At 34.7% G+C, this 20,647-nt stretch overlaps 3 protein-coding genes and 1 pseudogene across 3 annotated transcripts; 2 read left to right on the top strand and 2 right to left on the bottom strand.

The window, feature by feature from the left end:
* Positions 1–8: 8 nt before the first annotated feature.
* LOC102625620 (glycine-rich RNA-binding protein 2, mitochondrial) lies at positions 9–3,403 on the top strand. Its single transcript, XM_006477610.4, has 5 exons — positions 9–140; positions 814–958; positions 1,058–1,126; positions 1,441–1,547; positions 2,581–3,403. The coding sequence occupies exons 2-5, from the start codon at positions 823–825 to the stop codon at positions 3,163–3,165; spliced, it is 897 nt and encodes a 298-aa protein (XP_006477673.2). The 5' UTR covers positions 9–140; positions 814–822; the 3' UTR covers positions 3,166–3,403.
* Positions 3,404–5,961: 2,558 nt separating this feature from the next.
* On the bottom strand, positions 5,962–10,368 carry LOC102625165 (uncharacterized). The gene is made up of 4 exons (XM_052438480.1): positions 9,795–10,368; positions 8,449–9,434; positions 7,612–8,042; positions 5,962–6,969 (listed from the first exon to the last, which is right to left on the bottom strand). Exons 2-4 carry the CDS (start codon positions 9,344–9,346, stop codon positions 6,184–6,186), a joined length of 2,115 nt encoding a protein of 704 aa, XP_052294440.1. The 5' UTR covers positions 9,347–9,434; positions 9,795–10,368; the 3' UTR covers positions 5,962–6,183.
* Positions 10,369–13,022: 2,654 nt separating this feature from the next.
* Positions 13,023–14,943, top strand: LOC102617963 (cell division control protein 48 homolog D-like; annotated as a pseudogene).
* Positions 14,944–18,161: 3,218 nt separating this feature from the next.
* Positions 18,162–20,217, bottom strand: LOC127900542 (NAC transcription factor ONAC010-like). Its single transcript, XM_052435682.1, has 3 exons — positions 20,095–20,217; positions 18,410–18,755; positions 18,162–18,310 (listed from the first exon to the last, which is right to left on the bottom strand). The coding sequence occupies exons 1-3, from the start codon at positions 20,215–20,217 to the stop codon at positions 18,162–18,164; spliced, it is 618 nt and encodes a 205-aa protein (XP_052291642.1).
* Between the last annotated feature and the right edge of the window lie 430 nt (positions 20,218–20,647).

The raw sequence follows: 20,647 nt of genomic DNA, 5'->3' as shown, positions 1-20,647 counted from the left end.
CAACGGTCCAAATCAGGACGTACAAAATCCAACGGACCAGATCTCTTCTCCCTTTCCAGAGTCGACTCAAACCCTCATTCATTTTACCTACATAAACCCCTTTTCGATCACAGGGTTTTAGTTTCTTCTTTCAGCAAAAGGTATGCTTCGAAACTATGTTTTAAATTTAAGAAAAAAAACCGTAAAAACTAATCGATTAGGTTCTTGATCAAGATTTTTCTATCGTTCGATTTTCTCTTTATTTTCTTTTCGATTTTCGTTTCTTTTTTTTTTTTTTTCCTTTAAACTATTGTTTTAGGGTTCTGTTTTGTAAGCAGTTTGGTCTAGTGTGTAAAAATTTGCGCTTTATTAGCTTTTCTGATGTTTATATTAGGGATCTTAGTGTTTCTGTTCGACTTTCGTGCTTAGTTGGCGAGAAAGCGTGGGAAAACGAGTATGAAAATATGGATGTTGTAAATATTGTTGCTTTATTCATAGATCATTTGGCAAGTTTTTGTTATGATGCATTTCTTTTTCTTTCTTTAGGTGGAGATGTTGATTGAACTGCATGTTTTGTTAACTGTTTGATAATATTTTTCCTATGAGCTTTTATGAATGTGCCCGCGGTTGTGGCTGTGTTTGTTGTTTGTCTCTATCGTATGCTTGAACTTCATTGCCTAATTAGATTGTAATTGGCTGGTAAGGACTGAATGGTTTGCTTTTATTTGAAGAAATGAGTTAGATGGTATGCTGATAGCATGTTTCTGCTTTATCTCTTGTCTTCTTTATGTCAGATTTTGAAGCTTGATTTTTTTTTTAAATATGTTGTTTTAGGTTATTATAATGGCTTTCTTTAGAAAGGTTGGGAATATACTTAGGCAGACTGCTGGCAAGCGGATCAGTTGTGAATCATCTATATCCAACCCATCCATCTACCAAGCAATACGATGCATGTCATCTTCGAAACTTTTTGTTGGAGGTGCATCCTGCTCTTTTTAAGTTGTGATGCCTATCTTTCATTTTTTTTTTCTTTTAGATAAGTGATATTTGTGTTGATACTACTAGCTTTTGGTTGCAGGCATTTCATATAACATGGATGACAATAGCTTGAGAGAAGCTTTTGCTAAATATGGTTATGTCAATGAAGGTAAGCTTTTGCCAAATTTATATACTTGTGATTTTATGGTTAAAACAGTTTATGCTAGTGATTTATGATTTTATGAAATGAAAAGATGTTTTCAATTTGACCATAAAATGTTTCACATATGAGGTTGATTGTTTGATGGGTCGTGTGTTTTATACCACCAAGAATGCGCGCGCGCACACGCAAGAAAAACAAGAGAAACTAAATCCAACTACGACCTCTGTTTTCTAATTATTTTGATTACGGTCCAAGTTTATATTGGTATATAAGCTTTTCATTTTCAGAGATAGATGCTTATCAACTAAATATATTTGCAGCAAGAATCATTTTGGATCGTGAAACTGGTAGATCCAGAGGATTTGGTTTTGTCACATTCAGCACTGTGGAGGAGGCGTCTAGTGCCATCCAAGCCTTGGATGGACAGGTGACATTTAATGCTTCTTGTGTCTAGGGAAGGGCATGAAATTTCTTGCTAAATATATGTTGTTGAAATGATATAGATATGTACTAATTACTGGTCTATGATTTTATGACAAGAAATACCCATTTGCTGGTGGTTGAGAATACTTATGCAATTTGCTTTAGGTTGAATAAATGATGTTGGATTTGTTGTGCATGCATTTGGTCTTTATGGAGTATGTATTACGCGACCAACAAGAAGGCTACTGACTTTTTGAGTATTTGGTGTCATGTGATATTTTTTCTTGAATGTCACACAATTCTTTTTGTAAATTCTTAGTGTCATATTCGAGTTGTTTGAAAGTTAATTATTGTCTTTGTTCGGTGAAAGTTAGCAGGCTTCTCATTCTCCATAAGGATTTGAAGTCCATAGCAACTAGGGAATGCTCATTTGAGCTTCCAATTAGGTTCTGTGAATTTCAAATGGTTAACGTGGATTTGTTACTGTTGTACATTTTCAATTTGTGATTATATATTTTCTTGTCGCTGATCTAACTGCCATTTGTTGGAGCCACTAGTATTAGTGTGCTTGTCTACAGACCTTTTTATCAACAGTCATTGTTGCCAGCGAATCACCTTATGGCATATGGTTTTGTTTACTGTCATATGCTCTTTGAGTAGACTAGCAATAGTACTAGTATTAACCATTTTCATATTTTGCTCTGATCGAACTGGTGGCCATTCTAAGCTGATTTACTGTCCCCACCAGCTAAAAGGTAGATTAAAATGATGTACATTGAATTTTGTTTCGAGCTTTATGTGTGAGGTTATCTCTAAACGATTAATTGGTCTTAAGTTTTCATATAAACGTAAGTGCCATGAATTGACTGTGTCTGTTTGTGCATCAAGTTTGGTGACAGCTAAAACTTGTTGATGTCTATGATACCCTTGGACTAGTTTTATATCATGAAGTGTCTTGGATTGTATATCTTTTCTATCTTCAATGGTTGATTTCACTCTCGAAAATTAGTAATAACTAAGGAAAGCTAGTACTGCAGGATCTTCATGGCCGTCGTGTAAGGGTGAATTATGCAGCTGATAGAAATCGTGGCTATGGAGGTGGCGGCTTTGGAGGCGGTGGTTACGGAGGTGGTGGCTACGGTGGTGGTGGTGGTGGTGGTTATGGAGGTGGTGGCTATGGTGGTGGAGGTTATGGTAGTAATTATGGAGGAAATAGCGGTGTTTATGGAGGTGGAGCAAATACTGGTAGTGGCAGTAATGCTGGCTATGATGGAGCTGGTGACTCTATGGGTGGAAACTTTGGAGGTTATGGTAGTGGGAGCCCAAATTTTGGTGTTACCGGTGGTGCTGGTAGTGGCAATAATGCTGGCTATGATGGAGCTGCTGACTCTATGGGTGGAAACTTAGGAGGTTATGGTAGTGGGAGTTCAAATTTTGGTGTTGCTGGTGGTGCCGGTGGTACTGATGGTGGGTATGATGAAAATACCGGGTTCGGAGACCTCTCAGGTGACACTGGAGGCACTGATGCTGGTCTTGACGGAAATCCTGAGTCTGGGCTTGACGGAAATCCTGAGTCTGGGCTTGACGGAAATCCAGAGGTTGGGTTTGGTGGGAGGCAATGAGAGTGGCAGTATCATAGAAGGTTTTGCCCTATCCCTCCAATGGAAGCGATCATAGCATAAGGATTATAAAATTTGTCGGACTGTTCTTTGTCTTAGTGTTGGCCGCATTTTATTTTTGAACTGCTCTTGTTATTTATGCCGGATTTTCTTGATGAACAAGGAACACTTGGTTTTTTTTCCCCCCTCGGTGACAAAACATGAGTTTGTTAGCAAATAATTGTAGTTTTAAGATTCTTTACTCTCTCTCTCTCTCCCTGCAGTTTAGAAAGCATAAGAATTTTATATTATTACCGTCATTATGTTGTATTCTACGAATTGTTTACAAGTTATCAACTTTGTCTCGACACCTGGATCGCGGCAGTTCTGTGTTACCCATTTGTTGTTGGGTCTCCTATATGGCTATATGAGATTGGCTCTATTTAACTCGCTTCTTTGTCTCATTTTCTTTTTGGTTATTTTTAGTGGCTGTAAATTATACTAAATGTAATTTAGATAGTCTTTATTATTTTTTTAAAAAAAGTTGTTTAGGGCTTGGTGATCGTTTGGCATTTGACACTGATTTTGATTTTTGAGGAGTTAATTTTAATATTTGGGCTTTTTTTTCAAAAATTAAATTTAGTAAAATCAGTACATTCTGTAGATTTTAAAGTGTAGGCAGAGAATTAGTTGGTTTGACATAAAGATAAAATTATCTGTTCTTTTTTATTTGTCTTTTATTTGTCTCTCATTTTCTTTCTTTTCATTTCTTCAAACCAAATATGCCAATGAGCAAATTAGTGCATATGATTTTTATTCCATTAATATATAAAAATCATTGAATTCATATTACATAAAATTATTCTGTTTTACTCATATCGGCTAAAATTCTGATTGACTAAAAGAAAATTTATATAAGTTGCTGTGCATGGAGGTGTGAATGAAGACTAAGGTGATAATTCAATAGTCAAATTCATTGCTGTTAATTGTTTATAGTGCGTGGCAAAATTGCCCTTTAGCTAACGAACTCGAAATCTCCCTCCAAAGAGTACAACAGCGTATAACGAATCTTTTGAGGCTCCCTCCCTCCCATTTCTTTCTTGTACTTTTCCTGCAATCTCGTTTCCAGAAAAAAAAAAAAAAAAATTCTACATTCGCCCTTCAATCTTGCTTTCTTCTTGTTCTTTACCTCTTTCAATCTTCAAAATGGAAAGTAGTTTGAAGAGTTTGAAAGAAAATAAATCATTGTACGTGACATGTTAGTCGCTGGATCTTCCATATCCATCCTCCTCAATGGAAGATCATTTCCAGGAGGGCCCAGATTGATGATTTGATCAAATGCGCAACCATATCATTGGCTCAGTTCTCTTCAAGGAAATCTCTCTTCCGATAAACAAGAAGCTGCCCAACTCTATTTTCGCTGCATGCTTTAAGGACTTGCGTAAAGCAGAAATGAGGCTCAAGATTCTGAGGAAGAGGCTCTCTCACATTGAAAAGGAGGAAATGGAGAATAACTATCTAAACATTGGCAAAGACGCATCCATGGGCATTCAGATTAAGGTCGCATATCTCCGGAGCCAGAAAATGGCCTTTCTCAAATCTGAAGCAGGGGTTTTGATGCCAAACTGATGAATCCCCAGAATCTCCAAGATTGTCTTGAATGAACACCGTGAGTTTTCTTGTTTCGATTTTAACTAGATCAGATAAAATTCCTGAATCACCATCATAGTGGTCACCGCTCACAATTCTGTAGTGTATGGGGACACAGAAAGCCTTGCATGGCCAAAACTTCATAGTCCAAGACATCTTGGCCTTTTTTTTGAAGTGTTATTAATGAACTCTACGATGTCAGTTTGTGTGCTTTCTATCAATAAAAAACTATGATGCTGAGTCCTCAGAAAAATTGTTTCAGTTGCGTGTCGTTAATTAACTATGAATAATTGCAGCTCTGTTTGTATGAATCTCTGCTCTCTGTTGAGCATACCCGACACACATAAATCCTAATGGAATTTCAGGTTGAATAATTTACTAAATGGCTCCTTAGAGTAGTGTTTGTTAGGACCTATAGTAGGAATTCCTCGTCCTAGTCAAGTTGAATGACTTAGCTTTACAATACGAAGGACGCCGAAAGAATTATTCTCAGGCACTGACATTCAGGTAGTCAACTGAATCAGGGATCAGAGGATCCCTCTTATATCTTCTGACAAACTTTTTATTAGGAGTGTTTTTGTAGCCCTCAGCAACTCTAGTTATTGGATTTCTCCATCTGAGATAAGTAAATTTAGGCACAGCAGCCATCGGTTGGTAGTAATACCAACAGAAGAAACAAGTACAAGTTACAAAAGGGTTTAGGGAGAAGACTGGAATCATCAGTTGCCATTACTGATGCATAATGAAAGTAATTTCTTGATTTAGTGTATACGCTAGCGGCCAGGTCTCGTGCGCCCTTCTGAGTTTCCTAAATGCCATCTACATCATCTGTTGTGAGCTTGCGTACACTTACAACCTCATATACTAAAAGGGAAAAGAAGGTGAGAAAAAGTGGGAATAATGAAAATAGCACTGGACGTCTGCAGGCTTTAACTAAGAATCATTCATTTTGTCTACAATAACGTTCTCATCCTTTTCCCCGCGTTTATGTATAAACTGCAAATAGTGAACGTATGGCTCTTTTTTTTTAAATGTCCTCACACCTGAAAATGAAGAGCAGTCAAGAGAAAAATAAGTTCAAATGAGCACTGAAGGATATATTATAACTCACTGAAAAAGCTCTATTGGGTTGAAAATAGGTTTGATGAGAATTTAACCAACACATCAGAATCTCAAATTCTAAACTAGTTTATATATGACCCTGAAGTGAAATCACTGAAATGTTCCTTCACCAGTTCTATGGTGCTACAATCAAAAGACAATAAGAGCATCATAGGCTGGACGGAGGGTTTATGAGTCAAAATCAACAAATACAATGTGTGCCCTACTGTGGTTAAGAATACGAATCTGTTATGTATCTATACATATTTTAAAAATTCCGTTTGTATTTTTTCAGTGCTTATCTTCATCCATCAAGAATAACCACTTCTGTGCATTCAGCACTCCAGGAGAACCCTTTTTGGTTTTCTCCACAATCTGCTTTATCAGTTGCTTCTCCATCTCAACCTCACAGTCACTGCTCTCGTCTCCAGATATTCCAACATCAAGTAATTCTTGAACTCTCAAGCTGTACTCTTCTGACACTGTTCTCTGACTTGAATGGACTTCATTCAATATTTTCTCTTTATTGTGTACAGTATGCGGCGAGGATCCATTTATGATTCCATTGTGAACCCACGATACACTTCGATCAAATGGATGTGAACCGATCTGATGGTTATTTTCAAAATCCCCTGACGGCGAGTTTTCTTCTTCTGAGTCATCTATCTTCATCAACTCTTCATAAGCCTCATTGTATGCATCTAGAGCTTCCCCTGACAAATTCATAACTAGAGGCTCAGCCATGGCATTACATTCTTCTTTACTTTCTTCGTCCGAAGAAAATCTCAGTGGACTGTTTGAGAACTTTCTCCAAGAACTCTTACGCTGTGATTCCATGAGTTGCACCTTTCTCTGGCTGTTCTCAAGGGCTGTCTCCAGCTCCTTTACACGTTCTTCCAGTCTTGATTCAATAACTTCATGCAGACGCATGCTCAGTTCTCGGGGAGAGACAGCATAATTTCCAGAGTGGTGAGTGGAGGATCCACTGGCATCCTGATTGGAGTCGGTTTTGTCTCTATTGATCATGTTGGCTTTCAATTCACCTTGTGCAAAATCTGCTTCAAAGTCTGGGTCAAGCTGTGCACATTTAACCACTGTTAGCCCTTGCATAATAAACAGCTCAATGCATCATCTTACCCAAGAAAAAATCTTTATTACAACATATCTAAGCAAGAAACATTACAGGTTAAATGGATCTGACAGTTAAGAGGTTTCTTTAGACCTTTTCTATGTAGTTCATTTTGTTTGGTTTAGTCAGCATATAGTCAACATGTTATTCCAGCTTTTACATCACTCTTGATTTTATTTTAAGGAAAAGTGTAGAAAGAAGGTATATGATACATTCGGAAGAGATATTAAGCAGGGGCACGATAAAGGAAGAAAAAACATTAGACCTGTATGTGTTGGCATAACATATGCATTGAATACTTGTACAATAACGTAAGTCACCCTTGCAACCTATGTCTGCTTATGCAGTCAAAATGACAAAAATAGACCAATAAAACTATATCATGGACTGCTTGATTCAATTTCAAAAGAGTTCTGCATAATGTGGATAATGAAGAACAGCTCCGAATTATTATTTATTGTTTTGGTGTATTCTCCAAGCATATTTAAGTATGTCATACACTAACCCAAACAAAAGACAGACTCGTGTGTCACTACAATGACATCATGCCACTTGAAACTAATTAATTCATACTTAACATAAACACTTGCCTCAACGAAATCGGACAATCTTCTTTCCAAGCTAGAAGAATTCATATTTAACCCCATCCTCTCGAGCTCAGCTTCAAGTTCTGCTTCAATTTGACTCATAGATTCTATACTCTCCTCAGCATTCTTGTCAAAGGATTTTTCACCATCGTGTTTTGCTAAGTTATCCTTACTTTGTTCCAGACAAAAATGTTTTGGCATGCTGTCATTAAAGGAATTGTCACATGCAGATAGTGAGTCATTATTCTCATTAGCTAGCTCCTTCACAGTCAATGAATCTTTCATCTCGAGTTCTTCTTGTAAATCTTGAACCAAGTTCTCTGTCTGCTTCAACAACTCTTTCAATTTGTCTACTTCCCCTCTGTTTGCTATAAATGAGGATATAATACCAATTGAAATTCCAAGACAGAAGAGAGTTTTTGCATCTTGTGAACCTGAAGAATAAATAAATAAGAATTTTGTCACAATAAGAGAACAACATCGTGTAACAAAGAATAGAGTAATAGATACACAATCTGAATTGTTGTAGGGCAACAAATCTGTCAAAGTCCAATAAGTGGTTGCTAATGAGGTTTTGTCAATTACGTATTATTGGCTACATATTCATGATAAGAAGTGTGTAAAAGAAAAATTTTATGACGGCAATGAACAAGTTCGGTGTTTCATCTCATAGAAAAAGGGATTTCTTTAGGATTTTCTCTGTAAACAAGGAATTCAATTTTCAGTAAAGAAAAGAAAAAGATGCAAATAAACAATAAAAGAAGAATAAATTCCTTCAATATTAGATTTTGGTACTTAAGTGAAACTAAAATTTCACTAAAAGTATGAGAACTATAGCACCTTGTGAATGAAAGTATGATCCGTCACTATATTTACTGGAAATGCTCAATCTTCCAAACCGCCCCTTTCCTGACTTAAATTTCATCTTCTTGGGGAAATCCACAGACCCAGTTTGGGGCAGCTGAGAGACCCCAAGCAGATTTTCATTTTTCTTCAAGCAGGCTTCCTTATACAGCTTGTAATCATCAACCCTTTCTCTTACATTGTGAAATTCAGTGCTTGCTCTGCTGATTATCTGGCTTCCATCAGTAACAAACAATTGCCTAATTGTTGGTTTTGATGGTGATGGAAGGGAACTAAGCACATACTCTTCCATTTTGGTGTGTTTTTGATATAGCTGAGCCATAAGGCAACTTTCAAGGGAATTTAGAGGTCTGATCAAATGCTGATATGAAATTTTAGAACTCAGATAACTTTTGTTCCTTGCAGAACCATGAAAAGAACCCATTTCATTTGTAGAAGGATTCTGATCATTACCACCAATATCACCACTTAATCCACTATCACAATCATTTCCTTCTAGGTTATCACTTGGCAAGAATCCAGACGGTAAAGTAGATATAGAAAGAAAATTGCAATTCTCGTAATTTCCTAAGCTTTCTAGATTTTCACCATCAAACTCACTAGTAGAAGCCACTTCTATCGCTGAACCACCACCTCGTTCGCATGTATCTTTGTATCCCTCATCCGAAACCTTTCTCTGATTTGTAGAAGCATCTTTGTGTAGCTTCTTCCTCTGCACCAATCTGCGGATGGGACAGCTGGGCAAATCAGGTTTCTCAAAATTGGAGCCCTTTGAAGACAACTCCGATAAGCTATCTCTATCCATCGAAAGATTCTGCCAATACTTGGCAATATATCCGGCGGCAGCAGCTCCTACAACAACCCACAAATCCATTTCCACTCTCCTTTCCACAGAAAACAAACGCTAACCAAATTCTACAACCGAAATATCTCCCTTTGATTCAATTCTCAACATTAAAAACCTGAAGGGAACAATTTCCATGTATTCAAACTTGACAAAGTATTTTCCAATTCTCAAAACAGATAACCACTAACTTTCAGACCAATAATCTACTACACTACAAGCAAACTTTAGCACAGTTCATACTCAAACTCAAGCAAAATTTTCCTCTCTGCCACTACGGTCAATACACAATTCTGAAACCTAACTAATCAATGTTCAAATCCAAACTGAGTATTAGCCTCTAAATCTCCGTTGCATTTATCAATTCCACAAAGAAACCCCTCCAAAAAAGGAAGAACAATCAATCAAAGATACAAAGCGCAAAAGAGGAAAAAAAAGCATAAGTTAATTACACTTAAACAAGAGGAATCAGTGCTACCTTCCCCAATCCTTAGTCTATAAACTTCAGACAATCAATCAGAGCCCAGCGACACAAGCAACAATTACAACAAACAACTCCGTTTGTGAACAGATATCACAAATCCAAACTCCAGCCAATTGAAAGCAGCCTTCATTCTACAACCAAGCCCATCAATGAAGAGAACCCCATTTCCTAAAAACTCCTTTGAAACCGCAAAAACTAACAGAAAGAAACCACTTTTGCAGAAGCTACCAAAAATCTAAGCTTTACCCATTTGAGAGCAGCCTACAAACTACAAACCCAATTAATGGAACAGGCTCATTTTACCAAAATCGAAGCTAAAGAGAAAAATAAAGAGAGAACAAATTGCTCCTTTTAACTCCTTTAGTTTGTTAACACTGTTTAAAAAAAAGGCTTACTTTTGAGAATCTATGAGAATTTGTGTAGCAATGATATATGGTTTCCCTAACTTTGAAAGATGAAGTTGGTTGGTTTTGTTGAATCTTGGAGGTTAGAGTTGGATTCTTATGAAGAATAAGACCCGTTGCTTTGTTATCTTCACAGCTTTTGCAGCTGAAAATTTTTAAGCAACTCACAGAATTTCTGTCAAATTATATTTTAAATTTTAAAATTGAAAATAAATATTTTATGTAAATTTTTGGAATTAAAAATATAAAATTTTTAACATAAAAAGATTATCTCTCATTATTTATTTTACTCCCTTATAAAGAAGATTCAGAAAAACTATTATTATAATGAGGAATTTTTATCTTTTTTTTTTAAATTTTTTTATGGACAAAGATAGTAGATAGGTGGTCGAAGAAAATCACCTAATTCGTATAGATATGATTACATTGATTATTCTTATTTTTAGAATTTCTTAGTTTTAACTTTTAAGTTTTAACTCTCAATGAAATAATAGGGAAAAAAAGAATAAAAAATCTCTTACATAACAAAATCAAAACTTTTTTTTTATTGATCCTTTTCTTTCCACATTTTTACAATTGAATTTTTATAAAATTACGAGAAAGAATTTCATCTAATTCCTCCAACAGTTACTTACTGGTGTCTTATTGATGTGGCTAAAAAACAATTTTATTTATGCATAATGAAAACTTGCATTTATTTAACCATAAAATCACTTTTCTTTTGCTTTAATTTTTTGGTGGGGAGAAAGCGATCGCGGCGCCTCGAGTGTTAAACCCTGACTTAAACTTCACTCACCTAAAACCCAAAGCTCAATTTTTATTTGCATTTGCTTGATTTCTCATAAAAATATTGATGTCTTTAGATATTTTATATTAATTTAGCCTATAATAATGGAGCTTTCCTTTTAGGCTTTTGGAGCTTGGTCTTTGTCTTGCCTTTTTATAATTTTATTATTAAAAGCAAGACCATGTGGCTTGAAAAGCACTTCTTGCCTGCAAGCGAAGTGAGGCCTTTGATTTAATCGCCCTTGGCCTTGGCCTAAATGAACAAATCAAAAAGAGCCTAATTGAATTTTCTATCTGGTGTATCATGATTGTGAAGAATCTAGCACCATACTTCACCAATGGTCTTGATTTTTTTTGTTCGATCAAAGACAAATTGGAAGCACTTCTCACACCCTTATTTTCGTTGCCTTTATAATTGCAGCCGCTCAGCTAAGAACTTGCAGCTTATTATCTCATTATCAAAGGATAATGATTTGTCCTTTTCTCATTGCTTTTATTGGTAATAAGCACTTTTGGCATTGAATGCTCTTTCTTTGGAAAAAAAAATTAACAGAAATGTTATTTACATCCCGAACTAGAGCTTAATAAATTTATTAATTCAATAACGATTATGCTAAAGTTGGATCTGCATGGATAAATTAGTAGTGAGTAATGATAAATATTTCAAATTTTTTATCCTAAATTTTATTTTAAATGATATGTCATTTATTTATTACTTGATAATTCCTCATAAGATTCAAGTGAATTAATTGTATTATGTTCACCAACGAATTAATGAATGCCACGTCATTTGAGATTATTTTTTAAGATAAAAAAAATTTGAGATGTGTGACACTGGTTAATTAGTAATGCTATCAATGATAGTAATTTGGATTGTCTGTCGAGTCTTATTAATATATTTTTAATTTTTTTAAAATGAAAAGGCACTTTGGAATTGGAAGACAAATCTGATTAATTAACTTTAAAACTAATTAGTTTTAATGACAATCAATTTGCATATTTCAATTATGATGTGTTAATGATAGTTCTAAGGGCCAGTTTGCTAATGTTGTACCTTTTAAAATAGCTGTTGTTAGTTGTACTGAAAAATAATCAATTATAAAGAGAATCAGTTAAATGTTTGGTAAAATTTATTTTTGAAAATAATGTAAATTTTAAAATCAGTGGTATGTATTTAGTAAATCTTACTTTTAAATTGCTGTAAACAAACTGACTAAATTAGACATAATATGGAATAAATTTTATTTACACATTGATATAGATGTACATAATTTTTTTATGTGTGTAAATATAATATTTGATAACTAAAATAAATATTTTATGTTATTAATTTTATATTATTATTTTGTTATCTAAATATAAGGTAATAATAATAATAATCTCTCTAAAGTTAATTATTTTATTTCCCAATTAATAAGGATAATTTTAGATTTTATAACATATATGAGTATACGTATGGAATTATGTTAAGTATTAAACTACTTCTTAAAATCAGCTTTTGAAAAGCTACTTCTTCTCTTTTTTTCAAAATTTATTAGAAAATAGAGTGATTTCGTCAAAAATGATTTAAAGAAATTTACTAAACACCAAAATTAGTTTTTAATTTTTCAAAATCACTTTTAAATCTCTAAAAAACAATCCTAAACATATCCTAGTTCTAAAATTCGTTGTATACAAGTGCATAAAATTATATATGGTTCAACCCATTTTACTAAATTGGTATTAAATATTTAAATATAATCCAAACTTTATGATAAACAATTTTCAAAAATCTCAATATTGAATGGTAATTAGGCAACAAAATTTTAACGTGATTAGGAAAACATAATTGTAGAAGTATAGAGCGTTATTAAAAAATCTTATTGAGTTCTTTGGGTTAGAATAAGATCTAATCACGCTTCGATTAGAGCACAACCTAATCGCGTTGGCTTGATCCAGTACTAGAACAAAATCTAGCTTCCCTATCAAATTTTGCTTCCGACACACCACTCCATCACTCCGAAGACTGAAATATTTTTTATAAGGGGAGCCTATGAGGAGAGAGAATAAAGAAAGCCTTGATGGTGTTAGTTATGAAGATGGTGGAGTGAGGAAACAACTGGGTCAAATTCGAGAGCTGGTTGAGTTGCCATTGAGGGCACCCTCAGCTTTTTGAGTCAATTGGTGTTAAGCCACCAAAAGGGATTTTGCTCTATGGATCTCCTGGTGTAGGAAAAACTCTGTTAGCAAGAGCTACGGCTAACAAAACTGGATGCTTTTTTTGTCATTGTATTAATGGGCTAGTTTGGGAGTGTGGTTGAAATTCAATAAACTACTTATTTTATAATTTTTGATAAAAATAGTATTTGACAAATTTTGTAAAAGCAACTTATTTCATAATTTTCTTCATTTTGTCAGTAGCTTTTAAAAATATGTAGGAGGTTGCTTTTCATAAGCAGCTTATTCAATAAGCTACCACACCTTATTAAATTTCCTATTATAACCCTATAATTCAATAAGTTATCACACCTTATCAAATTAGTGGTTTTTTAGGTCCATACAAAGGTTTTCGTCAAGGTAGTAAACCCACATGTTATCAAGAAATATTTAATCATGCTCACACATTGCTTAGAAGCATTATTGAACGCACATTTGGCGTATGGAAGAAAAGATGGAAGAATTTAAGAGATATGCCTAGCTATCCATTTGCCAAACAAGTGAAAATAGTCATTGCAACCATATTTTTTCACAATTATATAAGGAGAAATGCGCAATATGATCTTCATTTTGACAACATTGAAAATTATCCTACTTCAATCTTTGATGAAGGAATAGAAAGAGACAATAACACTCAAAAATAGTATCACAATACTAATAGCTCTAAATCCCAAGAAATGGAAAATTTGAGAAACTTTATTGCAAAAAATTTATTGTGAATCTAAAACTTATTACTTTTTATTTTATTTGAATTATATATAAGTATGAATTTTTATCATATTTTATGTAACATATTAAGAAGTTCTTTAGATTTTTTTAATTGAGTTTTTTAATGTAATTTTACATATTTAAACAAAAAAATATGTCTAAACAATTTATTAAACATACTCTAAAAATAAAAATAAAACGATTAAAACTTATAATTATTATGGTCATTATATAATAAAACAACGCTTCGGTGAAGCCAACGTCAGGAATGTGTTTGACAATGCTTGTCTGTCTGCTCCATGTGTGCTCTTCTTCGATGGGCTGGTCCATTGTCATTCAAAGAGGAAGCGGTGCTGGTGGTGCCGCTGACAGAATACCGAATCAACTATTGACAGAGATGGATGGCTTGTCAGCCAAGAAAACCATCTTTGTGATTGGAGTTACCAACAGACCTGATATTATTGATCCTGCACTTTTAAGGCCAGGTCGCCTTGATCAGTTGATATACATACCTCTGCCAGTTGAGAAGTCAAGACTGCAGATTTTCAAGGCCTGTTTAAGAAAGTCTCCAGTCTCAAAGGATGTAGACCTTGAAAAACTGGCCCAGTTTACACAAGGATTTAGTGGGGCTGATATTACAGAAATATGTCAACGAGCATGCAAGGATGCAACAAGAGAAGAAATTGAGAATGATATTAGAAGGAGAAAAGGGAAACAACCTGAAGCTATTGAAGATGAAGTGGCTGAAATTAAGGCTGAGCACTTCGAGGAGTCTATGAAGTATGCTTGTAAGAGTGTAAGCGATTCTGATATATGCAAGTACTGGAAATTTTCTTAAACTTGCAGCAGTCCAGAGGGTTCGGAGATGAGTTTGGGTTCTGTGAGACTGCAGTTGCAGCCAACAACTTGATTCCAGTCTCTTCTATCACAGATGGAAATGGGGAAGATGATAATGTTTATGATTAGCTTGTTGGTTCGAAGATGATAATCTTTATGATTAGCTTGTTGGTTCTTTCCTTCTTTTCTTATGTTCTTAGTTAGCTTTAGAACAAGACCTCTTCTTTTGAAATCAGAACAAGACCTATCTATTTTTTCTATTAATCACAAGTTACTTGTTTCTTAATCTTCGATGACCTAGCATTAACAATTCTTGTGCACAAATTATAATTTCGACAGATATATCGATTTTCTCTTCTTTACATGGCCGTAACAGAAAGTCAGAAAATGGGTTATCTAAAGCAAGCTTAAAAGACTACTTTCAGAAAATCAATGAACTGAATGATGAAATTTGATTTATCCTCAACGCTGGCCAATACCAATCTTATTTGTTGAATGGTAATGGTATCCCAAATATTTTATGCCTTTTCTCCCTTGACTTCGTGACAATAATTTGCACTCAGGAAAAAAAATTAATAATAATAAGAAGCGCATCTGACAGTGTAATGGATCTGGCTCAAATCAAATACTATTAACTTTCATCTTTCAGTATCAGCTAGCTAGCCACGACAATATTCTAAAGCTTACACTTGTATCAGTAGCTCAATGACCGATCTGAGCAAATTTTAAAGCTTCATACTCCTATTTTCTGAAGGATTTCGAGCTAATTTATTTACTGAAACAAGAATTTTAGTTTACTATTTTCTGACCAATTCTAGAATTTTGGCTGCGTACTCTACTTGTTTCTTAATGTTAAATAAACTATCAAAATCTAGAATTTTATTGGTTCTATAAGAAACTACCCTAACAAAAATAAAAGGATCATCTTTGTCATTGATAAAAGGGGAATTCAATGCTGGCTGCGCTTACTAACGACCCTACATACAATCCCGGATCAATTGACGGAAAATTTTTCAAAAACAAAGAAGCAAGCCACTGCCACATTACCACATTGCTAGTGGCTAAATTAACACAGACTATTTACAGCAATACGATGTTTTTAGAAGCAAGAACATAAGACTTCGAAAAGCACTTCTTGCCCTGGACAAAAAGCACTTCATAAGTTCTCTGTTCGGTTCTTTAAGAAGAATCCACTTCACCGATCAATTAGTTTGCAAATATATTTATACTAACTGAAAATTCGAACAAATACAATGAAAGAGTTAATGTTGATGATTGACAATTTTATTAACAAAAAGTATTACAGTGGATAGGAAAAAAAAAGGCTTGTGCTAGAAGAAATTTATACAGAAGACAAAAAATCAAAGTTATCATCAACACATTCCATCAAATCTTCCTCTGGTGGTAGAGGTTGGTGGGATGTGCGTTTCAACTTGTTCTGAAGGCAACCGACTGGTGGTAGAGGTGGGTGGGTGGTGTTTGTCAACTTGTTCTGAACGCAACCGACTTGTGTAGTCTGAAGCATGACCACCATCCCAATGTCTTGATGGACATTATCATTAATTTATGCAGTAACAATGAAGTGACAAAAGTAAGAAATCGGAGATTGTAAGTAGTCACACTCACAAGACTCGAGATGCGCACCACAATACCTTTGAAGCAGATCAGAAATATAGTGTTCTTCATCATCATCATCACTTAAGATTCTATTGAGAGGGGTGCTGAATGATGCATAGAATTCATCAGGGAATATAATATCAAAAGAGATTTCTTCTCTTTCATCTCCTTCTTCTTCTGATTGAAACTTCAACTGCCATCGGTGGGGGCGGCGCAGTTGAATCATAACACAAGGATTACTAGTACTGCGAGATGGGTCTGTTGGTGGCTTTTCATGAGGTGTGATGTGGTACAGGACTAACTCAAAATCATATGTTGTTTTTTTTTGGCGCCATTATAGTGTCTGTAACCTGTAATATTGTGCAAATAGATTTTAGAATTCTGGTGAAGTGAATGCTATTCCGAAAAGGAAATAGCTTCCTATTTACGGAGAATAGCTTCCTATTCCGAAAAGGAAAGAATAGTTTCCTATTCCTCAGAGAGATTGCTTTACTTATTCATTTTTTGAAAGGGATTAGGAAGCACTGTATATATGTATTAGTTTCCTAATTTGTGATGACTATTTCATGCATAAAATAGTTATAAGTCGAAATTCAATTTAATACCCGCGAATCTAATGATCAACTTTTCAAATACATCACGTCAATGTGTGCATGCATAGTTGAAATCCAAATCCATATACAATTTAGAAGAATGTGATAATGATTTAGTATTTCTTCTATAACCACATGTACATAAAATTTGAATCATCATCAATTTATTCATCAGATGAGTTTGGGTGTAGCCGTTTAGGTTTATGTAATTTATATTTTTTCTTAAATATATTTTTAGTTTATTTTATTAGTGCTTGCAAAGGAACCTGCTAAAAATCTGTCTAAGTACTAATGTACTTGAGATAAGCAAAATCATAGGAAAAGAATCATGCCACACGTACTTCCTAATGTAATAGTAAGAACTTTTGCACAACAACCAGGGATTCCCTTAATTATTACTAACTTTTGTTAAATACAAACTACAAAGTGTCAATGTCTTTTATACATAACAAGCTAAATGTTATTCCATTCATGCTCCGTTCAAAATGTCATTAAAATAAGCAAAATCAAAACTGAGGTTATCATCAGAAGAACCAAGCAGCCACTGGAAAGTATCATCAAATGCCGGCAGGTGTTGATAGCCTGAAGCATTTGCTGGTGATTTTCAACAGTTTGGTCGAGCTGACCATAAAGATTTTGTTCAATTCCAGGCAGTTGTTGATTCTCTTGGAAGTTGGATGGATTCGGAAGCATAGACCGGTGCATTTCGACAGATTGCTCATGTTGGTCATAAAGACTCTGTTCCGAAGTTGGCAGTTGTTAACTGACTCTCTTCGATGTTGGATAACTTATGAACCATCTAGTGGCGATTCTCCATAGAACGCTCAAGCTGGTCATGACTAAACCGTTGAGTATTAACAGCCATATCTTGATTTTCTTCTGAGATAAATGGAGTGTGAACCGTTGACCGATATTCCTCAACAGATAGCTGAAGCTGATGATGAGGAATCCTGTCAGTTACAGGCATTTATTGGCATTCTTGGAGGTCAGATGAAGTAAAAAATTGGTGAGTCTGAGTAGAAAGCTGAAGCTAATCACAGGAACTCTGATTGGTTACCGGACTGTCTTGCATATTCTGGTGATGGTCAGAAAGTTCAAGATGATGAGGATCTTGTTGAGTCTGAGACTGCTGATGATTTTCCTCTAGGCTCTGAAGAAGTACGTTAGAGTTTGTTGCATCAACTGATGAATTTGAAAAAGCTGAAGATGGTTATGAGGAGCTAGTTCAGTGAAGGGCTGCGGTTGAGTTTCTTGCACACACCTACAGGTTCTACAGGTTGATCAATGTCTTCTTCAACAAGAGTTTTCATCAAGCTTTCTCTTTTTCCCTGAATTCTCCATTCCTGCTGCCGTTGGCTCACCATTCTTTCTAATTATTCAAAGAACAAGGTCATTGGATTGAAGCTGGATTGAAGATTTTGTGGCAACAGTGAAGGATTCCGAGCGTATTCATAAATAATCCAGCAACCATCGTGTAGTGACTCGCCCTTCTCGTATCGAAACCTTTTCTTGGAATCAATTTTCTCTCTAGATTTGCGGGAAACAACTACCTCGCTGGCATCTTCTCCTTGCCACGTACCAGAACTGACTCTGCGATCAATCCTGGAACCATTAGCACTCTTCTTCTTCAAGCGAGCGAAAAAGTAAAAGTCTTCACCATCTTCTAAATTGGGTCCTCCAAATTGCATCCAAATCCGCCAAGGGTCCTTGGAACCGTAGAGATTTTCATTTCTTACAAAATAATCAAGAACGGGGGATGGAATTTCAGAAATCTTGTTGAAAAGATAGAATTGAACAGCTTGTTCATCAGATGGCTGGTATTTGTAGCTCAACGGAAGAATAATAAACCAACAAAATTAGTTGGTTGGATCATTTTTATGTATTCTAGAATTCCTCATTCACTTGATGGTAGTGAATACTGAACGATAACTAGTTTAGTGATAGGACTATATAAATAATAGGAGAGGGGTTCCTAAACTATTTTGTTTTTCTTGAGATACAAGAAAACAATCACCTTCTTAAAACAATTCCATGAGCATTGTAAGAAACATTTCTTTAAAATAAAACTAAATTTTACAAGTTAAGTGCGCTAATATTTTCTTTCATCATTTGTGTTTTGAATTTTTTGTGCCGAGCCCTATAATTATAAAAGATTGAATAAATTTTCTGTAAAACCATATATGCAACTTGTTTATTATTTGAAAAGCCATATATTCAATAAAAGTAGTCAAAATTTTGTAGTTTTGTAGACCTTGGAATATCAAAGGTTTTTGTTTTGCTTTAACTTGTGCCGCTTGATCATTAATCAAAATATCTAGCAAAATATAGTATATTTTCCTTAAATTTTATGGCTCTCTGCCAGGGTTAAATGAAAATATTCTTCTTCTCCTTAAAATTTAAATAGCAAATTTTCTCATTTTCAAGGAAAAAAAATGTACTAAAATAGTAAGAAAGTGTAATGATTTTGCCTCGGTTTTTTCACCTTTTTTTAGGTAAGGTCTATTTGATTTTGTTGCTCTCGTTATTTAAAGTAAGTATTGGAAAAACCTTCCTAAATGAATCAGAAGTTTTGGGGCGAATACATTGCCCTAACGATCAAATTTAGTTTAGAGTTTTTAAGTTCTAAATGAAATGGGTAATCTTCTTTTTGTTGTCTTGAATTAATATGACTATTTTTGTTGTTAATTAATAAAGAGCAGGGTAAAGAATAAAGAATTTTCAAGTGAAAAGCAAGTTATTAAACATGCTAGCAAACAAGAACAACTTAATTTGTGCGTATATGTATATGTATACGTATATGTATGTGTGTGTGTGTGTGTGTGTGTGTGTACCGTTTACAGTTTGATTGATTAAAGTTAGACTGCCACTTAATTAATCATTTTGGAATTTGAGTCGTAATGAAAGAATAATGAATAATGGATGTCTCTAGTTACTAGCTAGCTTTTATTGGCATTGATAATGGATAATTTTATATTAAATTATAACAATAAATTTTCTAGTGATATGTCATTTTTTACACATGAAACTGTGACAACATATATATTTGTAACAAAACTTAAGTTTCAATTAGTTAATTCAATTAAAAATAATTCAGTGGATGAACAAATTTAAGAAGCCATAAGCTTTCTTCTCGTAGTACAAAACAATCTATACAGAAACTGAAAAACCAAAATTGTCCACTGTAAACTCCTCTTTATCATCATGTTGATTCTCACTCTCTGCAAACTCCTCGTCACGAATGCACTCAACTTTGGTAACTTGAAGGAGAATCACCATGTGGATCACTTGATGTTTGACATCACTTTTTGCAAGTAACAAAGAAGGTGCAAAAGCAGAGATCTGGGCTTTTCAAATGGTCACATTCGCAGGGCTGGAGGTGCACGCCACAATCCCTTTGAAGAACGTGTGAAATATAGTCGCCTTCATTTAATCTATCAAGAGATATGCACAGCAAGAAACTGAATTCAGGGGTAATGTTTTCAATGAACTCTTCATCTTCATCATCATCATCTTCTGATTGAAACCTGAGTAGCCATCGGTGAGTATAGCGGAGTTGGATGATAAGGCAAGGATTATTGGGAGATGGGTTTGTGGGTGGATTTTCAGGAGTGATATCGTTGAGGACTGACTCAAATTCGCATTTGATGGAACTTGGCGCCATTGCCAATGCCATAGTCGTGTAATTTATAACTTGGAGAATATGAGG

The sequence above is a fragment of the Citrus sinensis genome, chromosome 3, assembly GCF_022201045.2.
Source record: "Citrus sinensis cultivar Valencia sweet orange chromosome 3, DVS_A1.0, whole genome shotgun sequence".
NCBI classification, from domain to species: Eukaryota; Viridiplantae; Streptophyta; class Magnoliopsida; order Sapindales; family Rutaceae; genus Citrus; species Citrus sinensis.
Note: the sequence above shows the minus strand (reverse complement) of the source record. Positions and strands in the feature narration are given on the sequence as shown.